Source organism: Lemur catta, chromosome 3 (assembly GCF_020740605.2).
Source record: "Lemur catta isolate mLemCat1 chromosome 3, mLemCat1.pri, whole genome shotgun sequence".
Classification (NCBI taxonomy): Eukaryota; Metazoa; Chordata; class Mammalia; order Primates; family Lemuridae; genus Lemur; species Lemur catta.
The window spans coordinates 124,610,402-124,633,574 of NC_059130.1; the positions used below are offsets into that span (position 1 = coordinate 124,610,402).

The window sequence follows — 23,173 nt, forward strand, 5'->3', positions numbered from 1 at the left end:
CGGAGGCGGCCGGGGCTGCTCCTCGGCTGCCACCGCCGCTGCGGCTTGGGGGCGCAGGGCGACCTGGGACGGCGGGGGAGGCGCCACCTGAGTTCCGCCGGAGGGAGTGGCGCCGCCGGCGAGGTCCGCGGAGGGCCGGTGCCCGCCCGCCCCCGGGCCCGAGAGTTCGGGCCCGCTGCCCGTGGCCGCAGCGGCGCTGCACCCGCCCTGGCCGCCGCCCTCCGCCGCGGGGGCTCCGCCGGGGGACCGTTCCGCCCTGAACAGGTACCGTCAAGGCGGCGGCGCCGTTAGCCCCGACAGGGAGGGGGCCGGGGCCGGAGAGAGAGGGCCGCCCGGCGCCCGCGGCTCGCCGCGACCCAGGCCCGCTGGAGGCCCCGGTCGGCGCTGCCGGGTGCGGAGCTGGGCACGCTTTGCAAGCCCAGGCGGCGGGGGTTCGGGCCTCGGACTTGCTGTCGCCCACGGAGCGGGGCGGTCTTGGGTCGGGGGTGCCTGCCCGGCCGGGGGCTCCCCACGGCTGCCCGCGTGGACACGGGCGCGTCCTGCCCACGGCCGCGCCGCGTCCCCGGCGAACCGCCGCCGCCGAGACCCGCTCTGCTGGTTCACCTCCCAGTGGGTTCCCTGGGTTTGGCGTCGGACGGAATTTTCCTGCCCCGACTTTTCCTATTCTGGACGCGTAGCTCATAGTGGACCAGTTTTAAAACGTGTCCTGCGGATCAAAAGATTGGAGAATGTTGCGTTGGCCCCGTGTAGGTTAAATTTTGATCCTTTTCTTCTTCGATTTCAGGTTTCTCTGAAGCCCTTTCAATTCTTAACATTACTTGACCAGACATCATTATTTAATTGTGTAACATTTAAGTTTTCTTAAGGAAACTGGAAACAAAGTTTCTTTCCTAGTGTGGTAACAGAATGTTTAAAAGTTGCTACAATGAGTTTCAGTTTAATTCATAGTTAATTACCTTTTCCGGTGCCAGTACTAGGAGGAGTGTAGTATGGGAGGAGAGTGTAAATGCTGCTTGGGGAGTCTGGCGCTCTCTGGGGGTGCTGGGGTGCCGGTGGACAGCCCGGATCCCGCACGCCTCTGGTGAGGAAGACCAGCTGAGAACTAGGCATTCAGCAGAGCTTCCGTTCTTCCCAAATTGTTAATGGTAATTTTTATAAAGCCTGAAAGTAGCATCCTTCAATGACACCCCAGGTATCTCATGTAACCCTTGAGGGTTTACACAACGGAGACCCTAGGGTACAAAGTGGAAGATCTTTGGGAGGGAGTGGGCTAAAAAGGGAATCCTTTTCGAGTATCAAACTGAGGTGAGGACATTTCCTCTACAGCACCCATGCATTTCTTCTCCCTGGCTCTGAAAGGCCAGTGCTTTGTTTTGGATTTATTGAGGCAGCATAGCATAGTGGAAGCACCTTTCTATTTGACTTTAAATGCCCCATATTTAGGACTTAGTGCTCTAGCAGAGTGTATTGGTTAAGATCAGAGATTGGAACCCAACTGCCTGAGAACAAATGCTATTTTCAAGGTGGGGGTAGGGAGATGCACCTGCTCTTAAAGATGATCAGAGCAGAATTCAGAGCAGAGGGATATTAGCTTTGAGCTTTAGTTAAATTTGGCTGGACTTCAGAATTCAAGAATTCAGGACAAAAAGTGAGAGTTGAAAAAGCAAATTGGATTAGGGCACACTGTAATCCCTGGAGGGTCTTGAGTTGGGTCATGACCAGAGCCAGGCCTGAGGCATGTCCCTCTGGCAGGAGCACAGGACAAGTGTGAGGGGCTGTGCTCCAGGGGAACACCAGACAGTTGTGGCAGTGCTCTAGAAAGCATGGTGGGATGGAGAAGAAGGGTAGGACCACCAAGACTTGGCACACTGTTGGGGGGAGGTGGTCAGGGTAGGTGTCACGGCCAAGGGAAAAGTAACTTTGGGCTCAGAGCCCGGGTGACCCAGAAGTGTTGGGTCACAAAGAGCTCGAGGGGTGGGAGGCTGCGTGTTTCTGGCGTGGGGTGCCTGGGACGCAGCTGGGGCTGTGCAGCGGTCCAGTGATGAGCTGGCGTGACGCCGTCCGTGCTCATGAGCTTGCTGGCTGCATGTCGCGCCCCCCCCCCCCCCCCCCCGCACAGTGCCGCCTGCTATGGACTTTGTGTAAGAAATAACTAAGATTCTTAATAGCGGCTTATCATTCTCATTTTAACACTTTTGTCCATGCATTCCAAGAAACATCAGCAAGTGCCAGCCAACAACTAATTTGTTGAATTGACCCTCTTCAAGTCTCAATGAAAGTGAAAGAAAGATCTAGATCATGCATCAAGCATGTCAAAATAAGCAGTTTCATTGGGGGCATGTGTTTATGTTACCTCCTGTGGAGAATTTCAATTCATAGCATATCTTATCCCAGAGAACTTTCTGATGGATTCTTCTTTATCCTCTGTTTTTGTTTTTGTTTTTGTTTTGAGACAGAGTCTCACTTTGTTGGCCGGGCTAGAGTGAGTGCCATGGTGTCAGCCTAGCTCACAGCAACCTCAAACTCCTGGGCTTAAGCAATCCTACTGCCTCAGCCTCCTGAGTAGCTGGGACTACAGGCATGCGCCACCATGCCCGGCTAATTTTTTTGCTATATATATTTTTTTAGTTGTCCAGATAATTTCTTTTTATTTTTAGTAGAGATGGGGTCTCGCTCAGGCTGGTCTCGAACTCCTGACCTCGAGCAATCCACCCGCCTCGGCCTCCCAGAGGGCTAGGATTACAGGCGTGAGCCACCGCGCCCAGCCTATCCTCTGTTTTAGTGAGCAGTCTTCCTTTTTTCCTTTTTGCTGATGATTTAGATCTAACTCAAATTGGCTTACTTAGGAGGAATTTGATTGGCTTAGTGAATGAAAAGTAACCGGGTCCATAAGCAGATTGGGCTTTAAATATGGCTGAGTCTAAGGGCTCAGAGGGTGGCTCTGCCTTGGTCGGCACTGCTTCCCTGGGTTGGCTGCACATGCTGCATGACCTCCCTATCTGGTGGCCTCCAGCAGCCCTGGGCCAGCGGGCCCAGGGGGTAGAAAGCTGCTCTTTCCCAGCAGGCCCAGCAAAGTCCTGCATTTGAGTGTCGTCAGTCAAAGCTGGCTCACACACTCATGTTCCCACCCTGAACCCGCTACTGTGGAGGGATGTGGAATTCATGGACTGACCAAGCCTGGAAATGGGCCCCGCACAGAGGGGACCGAGGGGGACGGTGCAGGGCGAGTGGGCAACCCCACCAGAGCCAGGGTGGGGAGGGGAGGGACCCCGATGGAAAACTGAGATGCTGTTTGCAAGTGAGGAGAGGATGGCTGTCAGGCACAGCATCCACCCTCAAAATGATGGTATCGAACTATGAGCAATGTCAGGTTCACTAAAAAATCATGACATTAAAAATAAAATCATCCAACTAATATTTAAATGTATCCTATATGTAAATCACTCATCCCAACTCTGTGTGAACATTTTTGTACTTAATTTGTCTGTCCGTAGTTCCTGCTCTTCCTTCTAGTTGTACATTTTCATTTAGTGATCATTATTTTGTCAGTATTTAAATTGCCTTTTCTGCCTTGTTATTGTATAACTCGTTAACTTACTGGTTGGACTAGTTTCCTAACTAATACAAACAAGTTTGTATTTATATACTAGCAAAAAACTTTTTGCCATGACAAAGTATCACAAACAAGATGGCTAATAATAGCATAAATTTGTTCTGGAGGCTAGAAGTCTGAGACCCAGGTGGCAGCAGGGCCACGCTCTCTCTGAAGGCTCAGGGGGGCATCCTTCCCTGCCTCTTTCAACGTCTGGAGGTTTCTATTGATCCCAGGCATTCCTGGGCTTGCAGGTGCATCGCTCCAGTCTGCCTCTGTGCTCCCTGTGCGTGTCTGTGTCTCTGTCCCCTTTCTTGTAAGGACCCTAGCCAGACCTCAGTTTAACTAGATTTCGACCACAAAGACCCTATTTTCAAATAAGGTCACATTCACAGGTACCACAGGTAGGACGTCAGCCTATCTTCTGGGGGGACACAATTCAATCCACATCACTGGTCAAATTCTTTGCACAAATATTTGGGAAAAGTTAATATAATGTAAATGATAGCTTAAGTAGAATTAGAAGTGTCTATAAAAAATGTTTGACAAAAAAACTAGACTCTTTCAAAGTGATGAAAAAATTCTGAATGCTTAGTGAATTATTATGTACATTAGCAAGGAATGAACTAGCACTTTAAATGTTATATTGTGTTAGCGAATCACTTTAAAGAAATCTCTCCTGTTTTTATAAATAGCCAAAGCGTGCAGAATGCCCCACAAGATTGGATTTGTAGTTGTCAGCTCATCCGGACACGAAGACGGCTTCAGTGCCCGGGAACTCATGATTCATGCGCCGACCGTCAGTGGGTGGAGGTCACCAAGGTGAGGGCTGGGCAGGGTGAGGGCGTGGGCTGGGCAGCAGTGTTGGGTCCCTGAAGGGAGTGGGGATTCCTCTTATTCTGAGCCTCGAACTTTACCGTAACTTGGACGTGGGGACCACGAGGTTGTCGGGTTGTGCTGCAGTGTCAGACATTTTGTTCTGCGGTGGATTTTTTCTTTCTGTTTATTTTAAAGAAGATTATTGACCCTTTTTTCGTTATAACATTCATCCACACTTAAGAAAGTATGCAAATACAGAAAAGAATAAGGAACAGAAATGACCCCCCACAATTGTCTAATCATACTCCCGAGTCACATGATGGGTCGCACATTCTCATCTGCTTTCTGTGCAAAGGTTGTGTTTGCAGATTTTTTTAGTTTTACAGTGGGCTCCTATGATAAAATATTTTGCATCTAACTGCTGTTTTTTGAGACAGGGTCACATTCTGTCACCCAGGCTGAAGTGCAGTGGCCCAATCATAGCTCACTGCAACCCTGAACTCACTCCTGGGCTCATGGGATCCTCCTGCCTCAGCCTCCCGAGCAGCTAGGACTACAGGCATGCACCACTATGCCCAGCTAATATTTTTTTTAATTTTTGTAGGGACAAGGTGTCAGTATGTTGTCCAGGCTGATCTCGAATTCCTGGCCTCAGGTGATCCTCCCACCTTGGCCTCCCAAAGTGCTGGGGTTACTAACATGAGCTACCATGCCTGGCCCTAACTGCTTTTATGTGACACCAAGCTTTAACCAAAAAAGTATCTTTCAAATTTGTGTACACACAAAGGTGTACACCTTTATAAAAATGTTCATTATGTGAGTGTTTAGATTTATTACTTTCCTGAAACATTTAAGTCTTTCTTACCTCTGTTGTTTTTTCCTGAGAGATCGTCCTTCTTCACCAAAGGTAGTCAGCTCTCTGCTGAGTAGCGTGACCTGGCTTTTCCCACTTACTCAACTTCTGCCCTCTGCCCTCAGTCATGTGACACAAACTCACCCATCTTGTCTCCACCTCTTAGCAACGGTGTTCTTTGTGACTGATTTTCAAGTCTGAGAAGTCACAATTTATTCCTAACTCATGAATATGTAAATATGTATGACATTTTAAATTCACTGATATGATTGTGTTTTGCTTTTATCCAGAAGATGTTTTGCTGAAATTGAATATAAATCACATTTAAAGTTAAAACATATTTTCCTTTTGAAGTTTTTGAGGGAACCCAACAAACAAGACTCCCTTTCCCTGCATTTCCCTGCAATTGAGTTCTGAATGAACTGAGAAATGAAACACGAGGAAAGCAGTTGGGGATGAAATAGCACCTTCATCATGGGGAGAGCTGATATTGCAGGCACGGGAGCTGCTAATACCGCCCCCCACGCAGCTGACTCACCTGCCTCTGGGCAGCGCTAGGAGTCCTCGCCAGGGCTGGCGGGATGTCCCCCAATACCATCCTCACAACCTTGGAATCGAAGAGCTTGAACTCTTCAGAGCGAGACGCTTTTCCAAGAAAGCATAAAGTTTATACCAACCACTCTAGCCTCTGGGCATCAGTTTTTTAATTGCCAAATTATTTTTATTCAAAAAGAAATCTGTAGTTGTCAATTTATCTTGAAAGGCTACTTACATAGTAGCCTTTTTAGATGTGGTATTTCTCTTTATATTCAGCTTGAAGGGTATTTTTGATTCATCTATAAACTGTTGAGCAGCTAAATCATAGGCCCTTTTCTTGAAGGATTTTTAAAAATATAGTCATGTGTCACTTAGTGACAGGGATACATTCTGAGAAATGCACCGTTAGGCGATTTCATTGTTGTGGAAACATCATAGTGTGTATTACACAAACCCAGACGGCGCAGCCTACTACACACCTAGTTAACAACAGAGATAAAAAAAGACTTAAATGTTTCAGGAAAAGAATAAAACTCAAAATTGAATAAACAGTCAAATAAGGAACATTTTTATAAAGGTGTACACATGTTGAAGAGAAATTTGAAAGAGATGTTTTTTGTTAAAGCTTGGTGTCGTATAAAAGCAATTAGGCACAAAATCTTTTATCATAGGAGCCCAACCATAAAACTAAAAAACTCTGCAAATACAACCTTTGCACAGAAGACAAATGAGAATTTGCGACTTAGCTCTTACGTGCTGCCAGCATTTAATCGGGATTCACCCAAATGGCGGAGCCTTAGCTGCACCGGGGGTGGGGTGGGGAGGGGGATGCGGGACTGGGTGAGGTCCGAGCATCACAGGGGCACTGATACAGCCAGGTGGCGGAGCCCACTCTGCACGCAGGCCCTGTGGTGTGGCTGACCGCTCCGGGGCTACAGCCTGCGTTACTGTACTGAACGCCACAGGCAGCTCTGATACAGTGGGACGTGTTCGTGTATCTCAACATGTCTAAACGTGGGAAAGGCACAGTAAAGACAAGGCATTATAAATTTAAGGGCCCACCATCAGTATGTGGCACAGGACTATACAACTTCAAAGTTTATTGGTTACATTGGTTTTCTTTAAACAGTTTTAGAATTTGGGGGGTTTTTTTAGTAATAAAGTTTTTTTAATAATAGATTACTAATAGTCCTTATGTTTAGAATATTCTCACCACAAATTATAACATGTGCCCTGCATTTAGAAGCAGTAAACACCTTAAACGTCTGAAGCAGCACTTTATCTACATGAATGGCTTAAGTATGTTCATTTCAGAAGTTGCTTGACTTCCCAGTGTCTGCTTCTACCCTCCTGGCCCAAATGTGCCTCTGGTGACTTGGTGTTGGGAAAAGTCAGGCAGTCATGCCCTCAAAATGACAGAATGCAAATCCACTGGCTCCGTCCTCCACACCCACCCCCTCAGCCCCTAAGTTTAGCTTTTGTGCAGCGTTCTGCCCGGAATTCCCACGCTCAGGCCTGTTTGGCCGGATAGTCCTTCCTTAACCCTCCCTTCTTTGGTCCCTTCCACTGACAGTCACTGAGCACTTGCCACCTGCCAAGTACAAGTTCAGGCATTGATTAGACAGCAGTGAAGGAGGGAGGGCCACCAATGGTTTGGCCTGATTGTCCTGCTAGAAGCTTCGGGATGAAGCCTAGGCCATGGGCAGGCAGGGTGCCATTACTGAGGTGGGGACGGGCAGGGGCAGGGCAGAGGTTCTGTTTGTCCCTGGCGCATTCATGCCTTTTACAGGTCTGTGTGGGAGCATCAGGTTCCCTCTAGATACAGAGGAGTCGGACTCAGGGCGGCACCGTGTTGGGGTCCCTGATAAGCAGGACGTTTTGAAAGCCATGAGGCTGACAGGATCCCCCGTGGTACATGGAGAGAAGAAGGGAGCCTGGGCCCAGCCCTGGACACATCCACGGCTGGACGGAAGGGAGGGAGCCCGAGGGGTAGGAGGAAGAGCAGGAAGGGGTGGCATCACACACACTGGGTTAGGCAGAGCCCTTTGGGGCACATGGGCAGGTATGTGGACTGAGCAGGTTTGGCCCCAGGAAGGAAGCACTGCACTGTCGTGGAGGTTCATGGTGGCCTTCACATGGGTAACCGTGGGCAGCATGGCACAGAGCCCTCCAGGAGTGGGATGGGAGAAAGGGCACAAGGAAGTTGTGATAGTGACTACAGACAGCTCCTGCATGCAGAATGAGGGACACCTAGAGAGGAATGTGGGGTCACAGGATGGTGCTCTTAAAATGGGTGTTTCCAGAGTGTTTGTGTATTGATAGGAATGACCTGGCCAAGGGAGCTGCAGGCCGCCCACAGGAGCCAAGTTCTCAAGGAGGCTGGCGGGTGGGCCCACCCTCAGGCAGGCTCTGTCCAGTGCAGCCGGGCAAGTGGGGGAGGTGGGCACGCTGGCAGGGGGCTGTGCCACTGGGTGGAAGAACTCCCTATAGAGGGGCCCATGTCCAAGTCAGGTGTGGGTGGGTAGGCAGCAGCTTTGGCTTGGGGAGGGAGAGGAGGCCAGGTGTGGCCAGGCAGGTGGGAACACAGACCCTGGCAGCGTCTCTGAGCACACTGAGGGTGGTGACACCTGAGGTGGGAGAGGCCTTTCCTGGTGGCCCTCATCCTTGGGAGCTTCCCCTGCTCCTGCTCCATGTACCTGCCCCAGTCCCTCACCCCGTGCTTGCTAGCTGAATGTGGGTGGTCTTTGCTATCCTGCCAACATTGGGGGAGTGCCTGTTCAGGGTCTTTTATTGCCATGCCAGGTCTTTGCTGATCTCTGTGGTTCTCGGATTCTTAGCTGACTTGTTAGTGTGTCCTGTCACCTCTAAGCAACAGTGGAAGCACCAACATGGGCCGTAGCCTAGGCTGCTCCCCCTTGACCGCTGAGCGTGAAGGGCAGGTGCTCCCTGGGTATTGATAGGCTGGCGCTTTTCCTTGAGTGTCTGGGTTCCCGGGGAAAATCCTTTGGCTGTGTCTTGCCCACTAGTACAGGCTCTTTGAATTGATTTGTTGACCTCATGATAAACTTCAGGCTTCACTTCAAACCACTGACTAGCTGCCAAACTACAATTCACATAGGGTTGCAGGCAAATCAAGTCAAATCATAATTCCAAGCTTCAGCTCTGACTGAAATCTCAGGAGAACGGGAATAGTGTCGCAGTCATCTCTGTACCATCAGGACTCCCAGACCATCCGCTCACAGCAGGTGCTTGGTTAACGCTTCTTACCGGGAAGAATGAGGTGCTGGTATACAGAAACCCTCTGCAGTGACTGGTCAGAAAAAACAAAAGTGTGTTTGTTTTCAGATTTTGCCAATTTCCACAAGAAATTGTTCTTCAAATGGTGGAGAGATGTCGAATAAGAAAACTACAGTTACTTGCTCACCAGTATATGATTGCAAGTAAAATCGAGTTCTACATTAGTGAAAGCTTGCCTGAGTATTTTGTACCATATCAAGGAGAGCGGTTTCGAAGACTTGGGTAAGAATGAAATTTAAAATTTACGTCAGCTTTTAGACTGACTAATTCTACCTCAGAGCTCTTAAAACTTAATGAATTGCCCCTTGCTTTGGTCCTGCGTTAGTTACTTCTTTTCAGTTCAGGAATACACAGTTGCCTCATACTGAAAATGCTTACTAAGCAGCATTATCATCTTCGAATTCTGCTGTTCAGATTCTGATTCCTGGGGTTTGTCCCCAGGTTTTCACTGCAGACTTAGCTTTTGTTTGAACCTGCTGAGTACAGGAGCAGCAGGGCAGCCTTATTGAGCAGCACATTTTCAAATCAGCACTTCTTCCAGTGTGTCTTTTCTTTCAGGTATGTCTCTCTCTGTGATAATGAAAAGACGGGTTGCAAAGCCCGGGAACTAAAATCCGTTTATGTAGACGCAGTCGGGCAATTTCTTAAACTGATTTTTCACCAGAACCATGTCAACAAATACAACATATACAATCAGGTAAGATGAGTCAGCTTCCCTTTGATTCTGCTGCCCACCCTCTACAAAGACGCAGTCGTATATCTTTTCTTAGATGTGTTTTCAAGATTGTCCGGTAAGAGGGGATCTTTTCTGGGAAGAGGTTGAGCTCTCTGAGTAGTGCTGTCCGACACAGCAGCTTCTGGGCACGTGCAGCTCTTGCCCACCGGGAACGGGCCCAGTGCCCATGAGAGCTGCTGCCAGCGGCACCAGACAACGGACTTCAGGCTCAGTGCAAAAGGATATAAAAGTTTATTAAAATTTTTATATCAATTGCAGATGATGAAGCAATAACATTTTGGATATGTTGTGTTAAACTGTTATTAAAATAGATTTTACCTGTTTTTTTTTTTATTTTTAATGGGCCTACTTAGAAAACTTAAAATGACAAATGTGGTTCAAGTGCCATTTGTGTTGGACTATGTCGATCTAGAAAACCCTCTAAACCTGTGCAAGACACATGCCCTGGTGAAATCGGGAACACATGTAATATGCATGTAATCCCAAATCTCTCCAGCTCCAAACTACTAATTCTTAAGCTCTCCCTCCCTCCCTTTCTTTTTTCCCCTACATGGTTAATATAGTAGAAATCAATTGTGTCCAAAGCAATCTTGTTAATTAGCAAATATTTACCATACTCCCTGCCCCCTCCAAGAGGAATGCAAGCATTCCAGCAAATCAGACTTGTAGAGCAAGCACACGAGTTGGAGGAGAGCTCTCCGCTGTGCTGCGTGGTCCATGCCAGCATCACTTGACAGGACCCTGGAAGACTCGGTCCTACCCTCTGTCCCTTCCTCCCTCCCCCCACCATGTCTTCACCAGCGATGACCTGGTTACCTAGTTAGCCCACCGTGGTTCTCAAGGAGAGGGGAAGGAATGGGAAAGTAACTTCCCCTCAGGTGAGAAACACTGACTTGGATAAACTGACCTATGTTAATTTAGCTTTTAATTTCACTGTCTAATTTCCGAGATCATATAAATATGACCTCCATATTTAACCTTGAGTAGTAGATGGTTTATCATGAGGCCACGTTAAAACTTTGGGGGGTTTTAGCTATTATGTTTTAACATCCTTTAAATGGTTAAAATAGCCAATTGGTTCAGCATTAGAATATTAACTTACATAAATAAAAACCTAATAACAATTCTATACATTAGCATAACATTTTACACTTAATGCACTTTGATATACATCATCGCATTTGATAATAATATAGGTCAGAGTTTGTCAAGTCATCAAAAACATTTTATACTTAATTACCATTGATTTAACTCTTTCTTAGGTTGCTTTGGTTGCGATAAATATCATTGGAGACCCTGCAGATTTCAGTGAGGAAAGCAATATTGTAAGTGTGGGAAGTTTAATTCCTAAGGAAGAAAATGTATTGTTAACAGGAGGGAATCATTTGTTTGCACTACAAAAAGTGTCATTTTAAAAATCTTTATAAATTGACTAGTAAATGCTATCAGATGATTTTTAGTGGCTATAGTACATTAAACTTTTCTTTTACTGAATAGTTTTAACTGTCCCTCCAAAAGACCAGAATCACAGACGACTTTGTCACATATTCTTATAGTCGAGATCTGTTGTTCCTTGCTTGCTCTGAGATACTAAGCAGATGTTTTGCTCCCAAAGACCTCTAGAGAGAAGCTGCTTGACCATTATCTTGGGCACACCACAGAGGATCCAGCTCTAGAAGGAACTTATGCTGGGTAAGAGTCCTGCTGTCCACGCAGCAAACGTCTGCACCTGTCCTCAGAATCAAGGAAGTGTCTGTCATTTCCAAGGGATTCTGGATTTGAGAGCCTCTAAATTCAGTTCAGAGCTGGATAAGCCACTGATTGGATTGTCTCAAACTTACGTGCAGATTAAGGTCGTTGTTTTATTTAGCACACCTTCGCTTGCTGCCCTTCAGAGACTACTTCATTTCTTGTCTTTGGGTGTTACTAGAAGGTTCCTAAAATGCATTTAGAAAAAAGAGCCATCAGCCATCCTTTGATATTTTATTGGCACAGGCAAATTCACAGGTAAAAACCAAAGGTATTAATTGACCCAAATTAATAGTTACGAGAGACATCATCTTATGGTTACTTTAAAAAATTTATTCTTTAGGGGAGTGAGAAACACAAATCATGTCACACAATTTTTACCAATTCCTCTCTATCCATTAAAACATTCTCATGTTAACAATTGTAGACACTTATTTCTTTTGCTGCCTTTTTTCCCCAGCAATGTAAGGACCCTTGGCAGGTCCACAGTTGGGGAGCTAAGGAGCCCTACTGCACCGTCCTTTGTCACCCCTCTGTCCCTGGGTGCCTCTTTGGGACAGTAGCTCCCTCAGCAACCTCACCACATGCTCACTGTGGGCGACATATGGGCACCCCCTCCAGAGGTGCCGCATCTAAAGGGAAGCGGAGTGCACGGCGATCCCTGGTTTCTCTTCTCTGACAGCAGCTTCCCAGTAAAGAAAAGATCAAATGTTTTAAAATGTCTTAATAGACGTTTCAAATTTGGAGTGATTTCACTTTCCCTGCATGCAATCACACTGCTGACACGGAGTGACTAATACCTGAGCCCGGCTCTTCTGTTTGCACAAAATGTGGCACAGATTCTGTGGTTGCCCAGGAGCCATGCGCTGTTTGCCGAGTGTGCGAGCTGAGACAGTGAGCCTTTCTTCCCATGAGCCCCCTCCTTCCCCACACAGCTGGTCTTCACAGGGACCCGTCAGCCGGAGAGGGGCTGTGTGGGAGGAGGTGCAGACCGAGGGCTGTCGCAGCTGCTTGTGAGTGTGGCGAGCCGGGAAAGTGCGTGAGGCCATTCGAGTGGCGTTTGCAGAAAAGGATGATCAAAGTTACTTACTTGCCCATACACGCTTCTCAGTCTCCACCTCGGGTCCCCCCTTCACCTGACAGAAAGATACCAACACCTCTCACCTTCAAAAGGGAATCTGAAGCCCCTCGGGGGCAAAGAGCACTAATGAGCAGATAGCTGTGTGTCTCCACTTCTCGCCAGCACTGTCGCCATGAGTATACTCGGTTTCTGCCCTTATTGAAGCTCATGCCAATAAAACAGAAATGACAAAATTAATTGATACATTTTAGACTCCAGCTCCAACAAAAGTTCCTTCTGTTATTTTATGTGTTAGATAAGTTGTCCCAGTCCAGTCAGCCAGGAAGGGTGGCAGACTGTGGTTTGCCTGTCCTGCCTTTGCCCCGGGGTCTTATGAGGGCAACGCGAGGGGCTGGGGAGGTTGTGTAACTGCCAAGTGTGGGGCTCTACTAGACATGAGAATCCAGTCGTTGGCCTGAGGCATCTGTCAGAGTGGGCAGACGGCGCTCCCTGCTGCTGCTGCGTTGCCAGGCGTTGGGACGTGGATGGCATAGGACGTTGTTTCTTCTTTGTGGGATTTTTATAATCGAGTGAAGTCTCTGTCTTGATCTCTGGGACATCAAGGCAAAATGACTTAGACTTAAGGGTATAATGTGTGTTTCTAAAAATAGTTAACATGGTCTTATAGAAACACTAAAAGGTGTCACTGTTCAGTCATCCCTAGGACTAACTGACACAGTTCAAAGCTGCCGAAGCCGTCCTGGTCATCAGCCTGCCTGGAGCTCCGGCTGTGCCATTCACGGAGTGGGGAATGTCAGAAGAGAGACCTGGAGATTTTTAAGGGTGACATATTCCCATGTCCCCTTTGAATTTAGCATTGTACAAATCAGCTAAATCTATGTGAAAATAATATTTTAATTAAAATTTACCTATATATAAGGAATCCAAGTCACAGCCAACAGCTGGCTTATTTCGTGTAGTTGATACAGCAGACTGGAATTCTTTGAAACTGTCCTCTGTTAGAGTTTTTGTTGCATGGTTAGACTAGCTTTATGTTCTAAATTCTAGACCCAGAAGAAAGCTGACCATTGCCCTACTGTAGAACTTGAAGAATAAGGTAATATTTAATCAGAAATGAGTTATTCGGGTAACTAAGAAGATCATTTAGACCAGGCATGCTCACACCTGTAATCTCAGCACTTTGGGAGGCCAAGGTGGGAGGACCACTTGAGGCCAGGAGTTCAATACCAGCCTGGGCAACATAGTGAGACCCCCCATCTCTACAAAAAAATTAAAAATAAAAAAATAAAAAAAAAAAACAAGAAAAATTAGCCAAGTGTGGTGGCAGGCACATGTAGTCCCAGCTACTCTCGAGAGGCTAAGGCAAGAGGATCACTTGAGCCAGGAGCTGAAGGCTGCAGTGAGCTATGATTGTGCCTCTGCCTTCCAGCCCAGGAGACAGCATAAGACCCTGTCTCTTACAGGAAAAAAAAAAAAAAAGATCATTTAGATTTCTGAAAAAAGTTTTCTAATCTCCTATAGGACTTGATGGTTGACAGCATTCAGATTAACACTTTGAGGCGAAAGCTCAGTGGTAGCAATTCTTAACCTGTAGTGTGCATCAAAAGTACTGTGGTCGGGTTGTAAATACAGATGCCTGGACTCCCCCTTGGCCCGCCACCTCACTCCCTCTAAGGGTGGGGCCTGGTCATCCATTTGTTTTGTTCTGTTTGTTTTTCCCCCTATTCTGCAGTTGAGTCACATTCACTGTTACGTCCCCAGTGCCCCCAACCAACCGGCCCCGAGTCTGCACTTGGAATATCTATCTGTTGAGTGGCTAAACAAGTACATGCACCCTTAAAGGCTCAGTGCCCTGAAGTGGGGTTCAGTTAATGCAAGCGCACGAGCTTTGGAGTCAGAAAGACCTGCTTGCACTTAAGAGCTCCATGACCTGAAGCCCGTCACTGACTTCTCTGAGCCTCCCTTTCTCACACAGGAGCTGCCCCCAGACCTGCGACTAGGGGTGGGCCGGGTCTTAGCTGTGCATCTTCAGCACTGAGCTCATAGGGCTTCGCTGCTAGATTGAAATTAGCTCTAAAATATTCCTTTCTTCCCTCTAGGAAATCTGACTATATTTCTCCACTAGATGACTTAGCTTTTGATATGTACCAAGATCCAGAAGTTGCACAGATTATACGCAAATTAGATGAAAGAAAACGTGAAGCCGTCCAAAAGGAGCGCTATGATTATGCCAAGAAACTAAAACAAGCTATTGCTGATTTGCAAAAGGTACTGCTTCTGGAGAAAACAGTTCCTATTTTATGCTTGTGATAGGTTTTATATATAATTATCATAACTACATGTTAAAACAAAGTAACAGGTTACTAAAGGCTGTGAAGTCAGTGTGAGTTCACAGAGCTCAGCGAGATACAGTTATGGACAGAGGAGTACCATAAAACGTCAGTGGAAGCAAGTGCTTTCCCTCTTCAGACTCACGTTCAGGTGCCATCAGCTGCTTCACTGCTGGGACCCTTCATGCTGTGGGAAATGGGAGGAAAATGAGCTCTCCCAAAAGTCATTGTGAACTCACAGGCCTTAGATGCTGGCACGGCCACAAGCAGCCAGACCTTCACGACTGATGCTATCCATGTCTCCCGTTTCCCTGCACTCGTTCCCTTCTCCTTGTGGGATGTTTACGTGGTCGTCGCCTCTGCTGTTCAAGCATTACTCCAGAAATTATCTTTGCACTTGACGTGAGTTGATCCAAACTTGAAACAAAATGCCACCATTTTGTGCTTCAGGTTGGTGAGCGTCTTGGGCGGTATGAGGTAGAAAAGCGCTGTGCCGTGGAGAAAGAAGACTACGATCTCGCCAAAGAGAAGAAGCAGCAGATGGAGCAGTACCGCGCCGAGGTGTACGAGCAGCTGGAGCTGCACAGCCTCCTGGATGCTGAGCTGGTAGGTGCAGGGCGACCAGGTGAGGGGCCCGGCACAGGATTCTGGAGTGGGTGGATGGAAGCCTAGGGGAGGAGAGATTCAGCTGTGATGTTCATAAAATTGGGTGTCTGTTTCATAAATGAAATGCAAAAGATCCGTTCAGCTCTATGAGCCTACATCAGGTCAGTTTTTTCCTTGGCACATTCTCTCAGGAGGATTCACAGTAGAGGGACAGGGAATGAGTCAGGGTTCGGGGAGAGGGAGGCCCTGCCACTTCTGCCCGAGAGTTCTTCAGCTCTCGTTCCCAGCCTCCTCGTCTGTAAAATGAACTGATGACCCTGCCCCATCTCCCCTGAGTGTTGTGAAGATGAAGTGAGAGAGTAATACTGATGGCTTTGGCATATGGAGCAGGTGCTTCACATAAGGAATTCTGCCTCTGATCCTTGGAACTCATGCAGGCAGGTGGTACTCATCCCCTGTGACAGATCAGGAAACTGAGATCCTGAGGATAGTGGTTGAGAGCACCCGCTCTGGAGCTGGACTGTGCCTGGGTTCAAATCCAGGTTTCACCATTCTGCCTTCATGATCGCAGACTAATTCATCTGAGCTCTAGGCCTCAGTTTAAGTGGGGGTAAAAACAGTAAACATTGGTTAGTCCAAGTCCAGTGGTGTTTACAACTAATTGGTCACAACCAGTTACAGATTCCTTTGTTCCTTCTCCACTCCCACTATTTCGCTTGACCAGCAAAAAAAAAAAAAAGAACAAAACAAACAAACAAAAAAACCAGTAAGCATTAATGAGCCCACCTGTCTGAAGCACCTGGCATCATGCCCAGTGCACAGTGACTGCACAGTCAGTTTTGGTTGTTGGGATGGCACAGCGTCACTTGTCTTTGCAGACATGGTAAATAGCAGTCCCAGACTTGGATCCAAATCTACTTGGGCCCAGCCCAGGTGCTTTGTCCCCACTGCCCTGCTTCTCTGAGGGCTCCTATGTGGACATGCCGCGTGCACCGTAGTGCCCGTGTACAAATGCTCCTTTCTATACTAGCATTGTGGGTGCGTTTGTCACTTTTGTAGTCCACACAGTAACCATGGAGAGACAAGTGAGGTGAGTGCACTGTGACTGTGTAGGACTTTCGCATAAATTATCACTATCTGTAAAAGGTTTTCTTTTATTTTGCAACTTCTCATTGTGCCCAGGATCCTCCTCCAGCACAGCCTTTCTGAAGTCTTATTCATCTGGGGGAATGAGGTCATATTGGGTAATGACATTTGAAATTCATTGTCCCTTTTTTCCTCTAGATGCGAAGACCTTTTGACTTACCCCCGCAGCCCCTCGTTCCTTCTGGCAGTCCTCGCCAGAGAAAGCCCGCGCCCTTGCTCCCACAGCCGGAAGAAAGAGGAACAGAAATCCTGTTTGCAGAACCTTTCCTTCAGGAAAAGCCATCCTCGTGTTCCATAACCGTGTCTCCTCAGCATTCTGCAGCAGACCCGTTACTGCCTGCCACAGATCCTCATCGAAAGATCAATGTAGGTCACTCAGTTTCGGGTTGGTATTCGTTTTATTCAGCAGATATTTATTGAGGACCTGTGTCGTGCCTGGTGCTGTTCCGGTGCCTGGCATACGTGAGTGCACCGCACAGCCAAGCCCCCTCTTCCCCTCCTTTCTGGGAGAACTAAGCACTGAGTAGAACGTGGCATGAGCAATAAGCCTATCAGCTGCACCTCCTGTGGGAGACACTGTGCAGTCAGGACTGCTAGGCCTGCCCCCTGTGGTGTCCCTGTCAGCCTATGGCCCTGCACATCTTCATCCTGATCCTCTGTTTGTCTCTGTATGAAAATATACAAGCATCTGCTTAAAGCATTGTTCAAGGAATAAAAGAGACAATATTTGTAAAATGCCTAACACATGAACTAACCACAATGAAACCTCATTGAAGTTTTGTGTATACTTACTATGCCTGTTAGAACTTTCCATGTTGTAACTGACGGTTTCGTTGGTTTTTGTAACTGTTAAGAGATCATGTGGGTTTTGGGGCTAGATTGATTCAGTAGCTCAACAGCATCATCAGAAACCTGGTTTCTTCCTACCATTCAGCTGCCTTTCTCTGGTTCCCTTTCACCCTGGGGCTGGTTGCTGTGACGGCGGCTCTGAGCTGCCAACTGTACATTGTACCATCTGGGGAAGAGACCGTGTCCCATTCTGAGCAGGAGTCCTCGGGTTTGCCCTGATGAGATCAGCCTTTGAAGTGACAGCTAGGATCCAAGGAGGGACGTATGGTGTTTGGTCAGCACCTTCCTGGGACCTTCGGCTTCTGGCAGGTGGACCTCATTCCACTTGGAGGAGGAAGCAAGCGTGGCAGCCAGCCCAGCACGTGTCCGCTGCAGAGCTGGGCAGCTCGCCTCCCTCCTGTCCTGTCTCAGAGCAGCCCCTGCAGCACCCGCCACATCTTTTCCGTAACTTAATTTTTATATTTTATTTACCACTTCAATTTAATAGACTGTAGTTTTACCTTTATTTTTCATTCAAAGTTTTTTACAACTATGAGTGAGTTTTAGAATATAAGAAAGTTATTCTCGCACATTGTATACATAGTATCTCTTATTAAGTGTTAAAGACGAATACTGACTCTTGTTCATTTCCATGTCACAGTAACACCTGCCCAAGAAAATGAATCAGGACTTGCTCGCTCTGTTCTCAGTTATCTGACTCCTACTACACGTTGACTGACTTAGTTGTGCACCTTTGTCTCCCCCAGGAGGTAGCGAGCCCTGTGGGGCAGGACGTCTGTCTTGTTAGGACGTCTGTCTTGTTTGTTGCGTAGGTGGGCGCCAAGAGCAGTGCCTGGAGTGAGTTAGGTGCTCAGTAAACCTGTGTCAGCGTAGTAGTGACTGGAATAGCCAGCTGTCTGTCCAGAGTTTCAGCAGGCACTGCAGAGAAAGCTCGTTTAAAGATTCTTTAACTTTGACTACTATTTTAAATATAAGGCCCCATGATAATGAACATATTTATTAAAAACAGGCTTGATTCTTATTTCTAAGCACTAAACTAGGAAAATATTAATAACAGATCTTGTTAGAAAAAATAATATAATAACCTTTACTTTAGTAATCTCCGTGTCAACTGAACTGAAATTGCTACTAGGGGACAGTAATTGAGACATAATCTACATTGCCTTTTTTCGTTAGGTCTATAATAAGGGTTTTGTTTTGTTTTCTGTTGAGACAGAGTCTCACTTTGATGCCTGGGCTAGAGTGCCGTGGCATCAGCCTAGCTCACTGCAACCTCAAATTCCTGGGCTCAAGCGATCCTCCTGCTTCAGCCTCCCAAGTAGCTGGGACTACAGGCCCACACCACCATGCCCGGATAATTTTTTCTGTTTTTAGTAGAGAATGGGGTCTCTTGCTCAGGCTCTTCTCAAACTCCTGACCTCAAGCAATCCTCCCACCTCGGCCTCCCAGAGTGCTAAGATTACAGGCATGAGCCACCACGTCCAGCCTATGAGTTTAGAAAGGGAGAGAAAGCCTCATCTCATATTTTCAGTTACATCCTATTTGTTATGCAAATTATTCTAACCTGACGATACTGATATTTAGCAAAATAACATCTTTCCGACCAGGCAAGCAAGTGCAGTAGCCTGCTGGAGAGCGTCTCACTGGGGTGGGAGAAGCGCAGGAGGGAGACACCCCCAGCTCCACAGTGCTGTCCTTGTTCCTTCCCTCGCTGCAGGTGGAGCCCCTTCCCTATGACGAGCGGCCCCTTCCAGCTATTCGCAAGCAACAGGGGGACGCGTTGGCAGAGCCCGAAATGAGTGACACAGACTTCGGTGATGCTCACAGAGGGGGCGTTTCAGGGGAGCCGGAGCGCTTAACAGAGAAGGCCTTGCGAGAAGCCAGCACTGCCATTGAAGTGTTGGGCGAAACCTTGGTAAACAAAAGGGGAAGGAAGCTATACATGTAGCATATACACACGCATACGTATGTGCGTACATGTAAAGGAGAGAAACATGCCCAAGGCTTTGTATTCGTAATAGTATTGATTTCGCTTTGTTCTTACTGAATTGGAAAGCCTTTTGTTAATTATTAATAATATCAAACAGCGAAAATGTGAGCTAAATTTTCAGATTTTATGAACAAGTATTCATTTAAGACTTGGCATTTCTGGTATTTGCGAAGCTGGTGTTAAACATCAGCCCCTTTTCTTGAACCTCCAGTGGTTCCAGTGAAGAACAATCGCAAAGCCAGATGGATGCATCTCCCTAGAGACAGCCCAGTGGGTTTGTCCCCTGGTTCTCAGCTGTAAAATGTTTCTCTTGGTGGAGCTTTTAATACTTTCCATATTCTAATGGAAAGTATTGAATATAAATATTACATATTTAATAGTCTTAAATTTTCCTTATCAGAAAAATTATTTCCGTAAATATAAATATTCTGTAGAAGTCCTGTTTTTAGAAAAGATTCCTCTTAGTTTTAAAAAAAAAACAAACAAAAAAAAAAAAAACCTTCAAATCGTATAGTGTTTGGAGGATGGTTGTGTGCTGTGAAAACACTAACTAGAAGTGAAGCAAGACCCCTGTTTTGTGGTAGGTCGCCGGGGCTTATTCCAAGGTATGGTCCTGTCGGGAGGACGCGCTGCTCGCTCTGCATGAGAAGCTGATGGAAATGCCTGCTGGAACACCAAAGGAAGATTTAAAGAGTACACTGAGAGCATCCATCTTTCTCATCAGAAGAGCCATAAAGGACATTGTGAGCCCAGTGAGTCCCCCAGCTGGCGCTGGCTACAGCATCCATGGATGAGGTCACATAGCGTGAGAGATGGCCAGCTGGCATAGTCACCAACTCTAGCTCGATGATATCACTAAGAATTAATGTTCTCAGGCAAGAACTAGATCGTGCGAGTGAGTGTAAATGAAGGGTCTGTGAAATCTGTCTTTCCTGAGTCATCCTCTGTGGTCCTGAACAGCATCAGCTTTTCCATGGTCTTCACAGCCAGGTATTTGCGGAGGCCTGATTCACCACTTACCAACAAACGTTCACTTCGTGGTTTTATTTTTCATGAAATCTGTGGTGCTTGAGAGTTACCACTGAATTTTTCTAGCTCTGAACAGGCCATAAGAGTGAAGATTCCACAATTACACCATTGTGTACCTCCATGTAGGAGCTCACCCGGTGAAGCAGGAGAGCTGGGTATTTGGTATCTAGGGAATGCGTTGAGCGCTTTACGACACAGTGAAGCAAGAGCATAGATCCTCCATATGCGGGGTACGGTACTTAAAAAGCAGTTTGCCATTTTCAACCCTTCAGACAAGATGTAGTTTTCAATATAATGTTCATGTTTATTACTAATAGCAAATGTCGTGTTTACTCTTGGTGGAATTTCACTGCAGTAGCTCATCTGTTTTTATCACTTTTTTCCTAGGTCTTTCAGGCTTCTTTGAAGTTGTTGAAAATGATCATTACACAGTTCATCCCTAAACACAGGCTGAGCAAGCTTGAGACAACTCACTGTGTGGAGAGGACCGTCCCACTTCTGCTCTCCAGGACTGGGGACTCTTCTGCCCGCCTCCGAGTCATGGCTTTAAATTTCATTCAGGTCTGAACTTCATCGTTTGAAACCATAGATAATAAACACATTCCTACTGATAGCTGACTTTCTTAATACCTTGCACAATTCTGTCTCTACTCAAGCGCATGTCAGTTATCCTTCATGATTCACTGTCATGCTTTCCTTATGCTCTAAAAGGTAAATTTTGTCTTAGACATAAACTTTGAATAAAATGCAGAGTTTGGTTTTTCCAGTCTTTCTCTTATCCAACATATGCCTTTACTTTTTTTTTTTTTTTTTTTGAGACAGTGTCTTGCTCTGTCATCCTAGCTAGAATGCTGTGGCATTGTCATAGCTCACTCCAAACTCAAACTCTTGGGCTTAAGTGATCCTCCTGCCTCAGCCTCCTGAGTAGCTGATACTACAGGCGTGCAGCACCACGCCCAGCTAATCTTTTCTATTTTTGGTAGACATGGGGTATTTTTCTTGCTCGGGTTGGTGTTGAACACCTGGCCTCAAATAATTCTCCTGCCTCAGCCTCCCAGCCTCCCAGAGTGCTAAGATTACAGGTGCGAGCCACCACACCTGGCCTAATTTTTTAATAAATAAGAATACGTGGAAAACTATATCCAAATTAAAAATTTGAGGGTAGAGAAATGTATAACTGTCTTAATGTAAATGTTTTCATTCTTTGACCAAATGTGGCTCCTCTAGGCTAAATATTTTGAGAAATATTAAGATAGTGATAAATGTATAAGAGTTTGGGGGCACACAGTTATACCAAGTAGTATGAGAATATATTTTACTGTCTCCAAATTAGCTAATGAATTCATCTAGTCTAGGAGTTCTTAGGGGTCCACATTTGGGCTTTAGAAAGCCTATGAATTCCTTAAAGTTTTAAACAAAATTTTGTGGGTGTGCACATCTTTCTTAGGAAGGAATTCAAAGCTTTCATAGTTCTCAAAAGGGCCATTTCTTCAAAATATGAAGAACCACAGATCTAGTTTCATTTTCAGGAAAAATGAGTAAGGAGAAATAAGTAATAATAATAAGGTAAAAGCAAGTGCCGTGATGCTGAACTGCTACAATATACTTCTAAGATGGCTAGAATTTGGGGGTGTCTTTCAAAAGATAAGCTGAAAATGAGAACATGTTATTACTTTATTTAATTATTTCTAACCCGTATTAATTTCTGAGTAGTTTGTTAGTGCTAAAATTTCCTCTCTGAGATCATTGTAAAGCAGTATATTGCAGGGTTACGATGCATGTCATGCACCAGCATGCCAGTTTGCTGACTTTGCATATACGTATGTTTGCAGCATCTGTTTGTCCTTTAAGGAGTTTACTGTTCATCTTCTCTAAGAATACTCTTGTTCCTCCCCTTTACATTGGTACAGAGTCATTCGTAGGCCCAAATATGAAGTTAATTGTGCAAAATGAGGGATTATTTTAAATGGTATGACCTACAGGCCTATTAAAAACAGATTTCTTTCTATATTGCAACTTAAATGCTTCATATTTTATCATTTCTTCCTCTGCATATGGCTAATTAAATGATAAAAATCTTTATTATAGAAAGACGTTTAGAGATATTAAAATACGTAGTATCACTTACATATTTTCAATTGTATTAACTGGAGAATCATACATTGTTATACTCTTGGTTGACATTTAATAAATACTAAAATGATGATTCTAGCAGCAAAACTAATTTCTTTTAGAATTTTGGAAATTAGAAAACCTTTATTTGGGTTGAGTAATACTGAGAACAGAAACTGAGTTTTTGGTTATGTTTTCTGTAAAGCTTTCAATAATCTTCAGGTGACTGTGATTTTATCTCTTATGCTTCAGGTTTTCGTTTCTAATTGTTATTATACTTTAAATAGAAATGTGAGCTTATAGATTGATGATTTTACTACCATTTGTCACTATCATTTCATATTTCCCTGTTTTTTCCTTTGATGTTTAGTTTGAAGATCATGCTAAATTGTACTAAATTGCCTTTAGCATTTTCCAGTAGGAATTAACGAATTATGGTGGGTTTTA

General features: G+C 45.8%; 1 protein-coding gene across 1 annotated transcript in view; it reads left to right on the top strand.

The window, feature by feature from the left end:
* The first annotated feature begins 168 nt into the window (after positions 1 to 168).
* CEP104 (centrosomal protein 104) overlaps positions 169 to 23,173 on the top strand; it is a 43,046-nt gene continuing 20,041 nt past the window's right edge. Inside the window, exons 1-12 of the mRNA XM_045548690.1 lie at positions 169 to 264; positions 4,288 to 4,414; positions 9,147 to 9,320; positions 9,657 to 9,795; positions 11,097 to 11,159; positions 11,450 to 11,526; positions 14,764 to 14,932; positions 15,445 to 15,600; positions 16,885 to 17,112; positions 19,313 to 19,510; positions 20,170 to 20,337; positions 21,002 to 21,175. Coding sequence (XP_045404646.1) covers positions 4,302 to 4,414; positions 9,147 to 9,320; positions 9,657 to 9,795; positions 11,097 to 11,159; positions 11,450 to 11,526; positions 14,764 to 14,932; positions 15,445 to 15,600; positions 16,885 to 17,112; positions 19,313 to 19,510; positions 20,170 to 20,337; positions 21,002 to 21,175 — 1,659 coding nt within the window. The 5' untranslated portion in view covers positions 169 to 264; positions 4,288 to 4,301. The remainder of the gene's footprint in view (positions 265 to 4,287; positions 4,415 to 9,146; positions 9,321 to 9,656; positions 9,796 to 11,096; positions 11,160 to 11,449; positions 11,527 to 14,763; positions 14,933 to 15,444; positions 15,601 to 16,884; positions 17,113 to 19,312; positions 19,511 to 20,169; positions 20,338 to 21,001; positions 21,176 to 23,173) is intronic.